Source organism: Mesitornis unicolor, unplaced genomic scaffold, assembly GCF_000695765.1.
Source record: "Mesitornis unicolor isolate BGI_N332 unplaced genomic scaffold, ASM69576v1 scaffold38286, whole genome shotgun sequence".
NCBI classification, from domain to species: domain Eukaryota; kingdom Metazoa; phylum Chordata; class Aves; order Mesitornithiformes; family Mesitornithidae; genus Mesitornis; species Mesitornis unicolor.
Window position 1 is genome coordinate 1 of NW_010189572.1, and position 3,225 is coordinate 3,225.

General features: G+C 62.4%; 1 protein-coding gene across 1 annotated transcript in view; it reads left to right on the forward strand.

Annotated features, from left to right (window-relative positions):
* Nucleotides 1-532: 532 nt before the first annotated feature.
* Nucleotides 533-3,225, forward strand: part of LOC104541955 (receptor-type tyrosine-protein phosphatase-like N) — a gene marked incomplete at both ends in the record, with an annotated part of 6,077 nt that continues 3,384 nt past the window's right edge. Inside the window, 7 exons of the mRNA XM_010186124.1 lie at nt 533-646; nt 905-1,005; nt 1,289-1,372; nt 1,549-1,873; nt 2,058-2,174; nt 2,303-2,382; nt 2,464-2,751. Of these exons, the coding sequence (XP_010184426.1) occupies nt 533-646; nt 905-1,005; nt 1,289-1,372; nt 1,549-1,873; nt 2,058-2,174; nt 2,303-2,382; nt 2,464-2,751 (1,109 nt within the window). The remainder of the gene's footprint in view (nt 647-904; nt 1,006-1,288; nt 1,373-1,548; nt 1,874-2,057; nt 2,175-2,302; nt 2,383-2,463; nt 2,752-3,225) is intronic.

Sequence of the window (3,225 nt, forward strand, 5' to 3'; positions counted from 1 at the left end):
CAACAGAAGTGGTCTTGCAGGTCTCTGCCCCTTCAGCCTTCCCTCCCTAACTGTCCGCATCCCAAAACACCCCAGGCTTTTCCTCTGTACACAGTTCCCCTCTTGGCTTTGAGCAGGGAGGAAAGGCTGACACTGAGGCCCTGCTCTGAGCTACCAGGCTGTACCCCTCACCACCATCACCACGTTGCACCCCCATGGCTCTTTCCTGGAGAGTGAGGGTCCCTAGGCAGGTGATGAGCAAACCCTGTTTGACACCCACCCCTTGGATACCGTGCTGACTGGCCTGTCTGTCTGTCTGTCCCAGGCTGCCTGTTTGACCGGCGGGGGGGGCCCCCCCCCGGGGGGGGGGAAAAAAGGTGTGCAGGGATCTCTTCTTCCTTCCCAAGGGAGTGTGGAGGGTGCAGGGCTGCCTTGCAGGGGAACTTGCAGTGTAATGCTGGGGGGCATGGCAGGAGAAATGTGGGGCTGTGCGTGGAGACCCTCACCCCATGATGTTCATCTACCTGGCCCCACCACCTCCCCTCTCTTGCAGATGGGCTGTTTGGGCAGTGCCAGGTGGGCTCCGTGCAGGACAGACCCTACTTCCAGGTCACCTCTCCTGTGCTCCAGCGTCTGCAGGATGTCTTGCAGCGTCTCATGGCACAAGGTGAAGAGGGGAACATACGGGGAGTCCCTGTGGCCTGGTGGGGGGGGAGGGTGTCAGGCAGCATTGCCCAGTGGCACTAAGGCTGTCCTGCTGGCCCAGGGGACAGGGTGGGCTGAGGAGGGGTCCAGCTGATTCTGGGAGGAGTGGGGCCAAACCCAGACCATGGGACACAGGGTCAGGACACCAGGGTGCCCTCTCGTGTGCTTGCCCCATGGTCCACACGTCTCCTCCATGTCTCACAGCCCTCTTCCATGGCAGGGCTCTCCTGGCAGGATGGCATCACCCAGTATGTGATCTCACAGGAGATGGAGCGTATCCCCCGCCTCCGCCCACCACCCTCGCTAGAGCCGGCATCCAGGGCAACAAGGGCTTGGCCCCATAAATGGGGTTTTGGAGGGAGACCTCTCCCTTACCCAGCCTGTGAGCAGAGCCTGCAGGGCAACAAGGGCTTGGCCCCATAAATGGGGTTTTGGAGGGAGACCTCTCCCTTACCCAGGTGAGTCACCCCAGCTCTGTTTGCCTCCGAGGTTCCTGCCTCTCCGTGGCTCCCCCTGGCGAGCCCTGCTCCCTGCAGACCCTGGCCTGCCAGCAGCTCAGCATCTAGGGCAGCCCCCACCGCTGCTGCCCTCCCCCCTGCTGCAGAGGTACCTGGAGCACCTCCTGCTGCCCCTCCCACCCCAGCTGGGCTATGAGGAGGCTTTGCTCAACCCCTACTCCTACCACAAGGTAAGTGATGGGGATAAGCCCTCTCTTTTCTGGGTGAAAAGGTAGAGATGGGCAGGGGGCTGCTGCACTCCCAGCATCCTCCTTCTGTCAGTGCTGGGGTGTCCCCCATGGCTCTGGGGTGCCTTGCCGTGGGGCAGGAAGGGTTTGACCATGGCGGCTCTTTGTTTCGGTTGCAGTTTGGCTACCAGGATGGTGCCCACCAGCTCCCCAGCAGCTCAGACAGACAGAGCCCTGAGACCTCCTCGCTGCTGGGCCGGGTCCCTGCCCAGGCCCTTTTTGGGGCTGGGCCTGTGCCCTCCTATGGTGGGCAGCCAGGAACGGATGGGGGGCACCTCTTCCAGGACCTGAGCATGCTCGCCCTGCCCAGAGAGAAAGCTGGCCGCCCAGACTCTGCCAGCACCAGGCTCCAGCACGGCTTGCGGCTCCCTGGTGACTACAGGGACATGGAGGAGAGGGAGCAGCCAGCACCTCTGGCTGCCCAGCCACCCCCTGCACAGACAGGTACCGTGTCCCCCAGCCCTCTTCCCCATCCTGTCGCCACAACCACATTTCTCATGGCTCGCGCTCCCTCCTCTTTCGCTTCATGCCCCTGGGCAGCATATCCCCCCCCTACACTGCTGCATCCCCAGCCTGTCGCCCCCATGTGGATGCAGGGCACCTGATCTGATGCTGCATCCACTTGCAGATGCTGTCCTGAAGAGACTGGCCTCTCTCCTGGCCAGCTATGGCCTGGGGCTGCCAGAGCTGAGCCCCCAGCAGCTAAGCAGCCTCTCCACCCTCCTCCAGCTGCTCCAGAGCTCTGGTAAGTGGGGTGCAGGGATGGAGCAGGCAGGGACTGGCAGCAATGAGTGCCAGCAGGCCATGTTTTGGGGTAGGGGGTGTTGCCTCTCAGGGTGGGTGCTGTAGGAGCTCTGTCTTTCTCATTCCCAGGTGTTGCTGGCCCAGAAGCACCCACAGCGAAACGGGTGGTTTTGCAGCAGGGTGGTGCTGGAGGAGGTGCCACACCAAAGGTGGGATGTGTGTGTGTTTGGGGGGTCAGACCCCTGGGGATCTCCTCAGAGGTCCCAGCTCCTCACTTTCCCTCCTTTCAGGTGATGGAGGGGGACATGCAACATGGAGAGGAGCCAGTACCCCCTTCCTCCACAGCACCACCCCCCAAAATCCCAACCACCAGCTCCCCAGCAGATGGGCTGAGGGGCAAGGTAGTGTCCTCACCAGCCCCCTGGGCCGAGCTGCAGCAGGGACACAGCAAGGACACACTTAGCCCTGGGAATGAGATCGTGGTGGAGAAGAAGAGCTATACGGAGGCGAAGGATGGTGGGGTGCAGCAGGGAGCACGGCCACCAGACGAGTATGGCTACATCATCACAGACCAGAAGTGAGAGCCGGGGGTCGGGCAAGGGCAAAAAGTGTGTTTTGAGGGGCTGTTCCCCCCCCCCCCCGTCTGGCTGTCACAGCTCTCAAGTGCTCAGCTGAAGCCTGTTTGGGTCTCCAGTGGGGTCAGCTCCTCCATCCCTTTCCACCCACAGCCCTTATCCCACCCCAAAGCCTTCCTCTCAACCCACACCAAGGCTGGAGCTCACTGCTGCAGGACAGGAGACTGGGACAGGCTCCACCAAGAGTTTGTTCGATGGTCTCTGCGCACACTCATGTGCAGGGGGGATCAGCTCACCCCCATCACCACGTGTCCCCATGCACTGACCTCCTGCTTGCTCTGACACCCCTGCAGCCAGCACAGCCTCCATGCATGAGACTCCCCAGTCTTGCCCGTCCCCCTTCCCCAGCCGCAGGGAGTGTGGGCTGTCCCCTCACCCAACACCCACTCCTCACCCTGCCCCTGTCCCCGCAGGCCC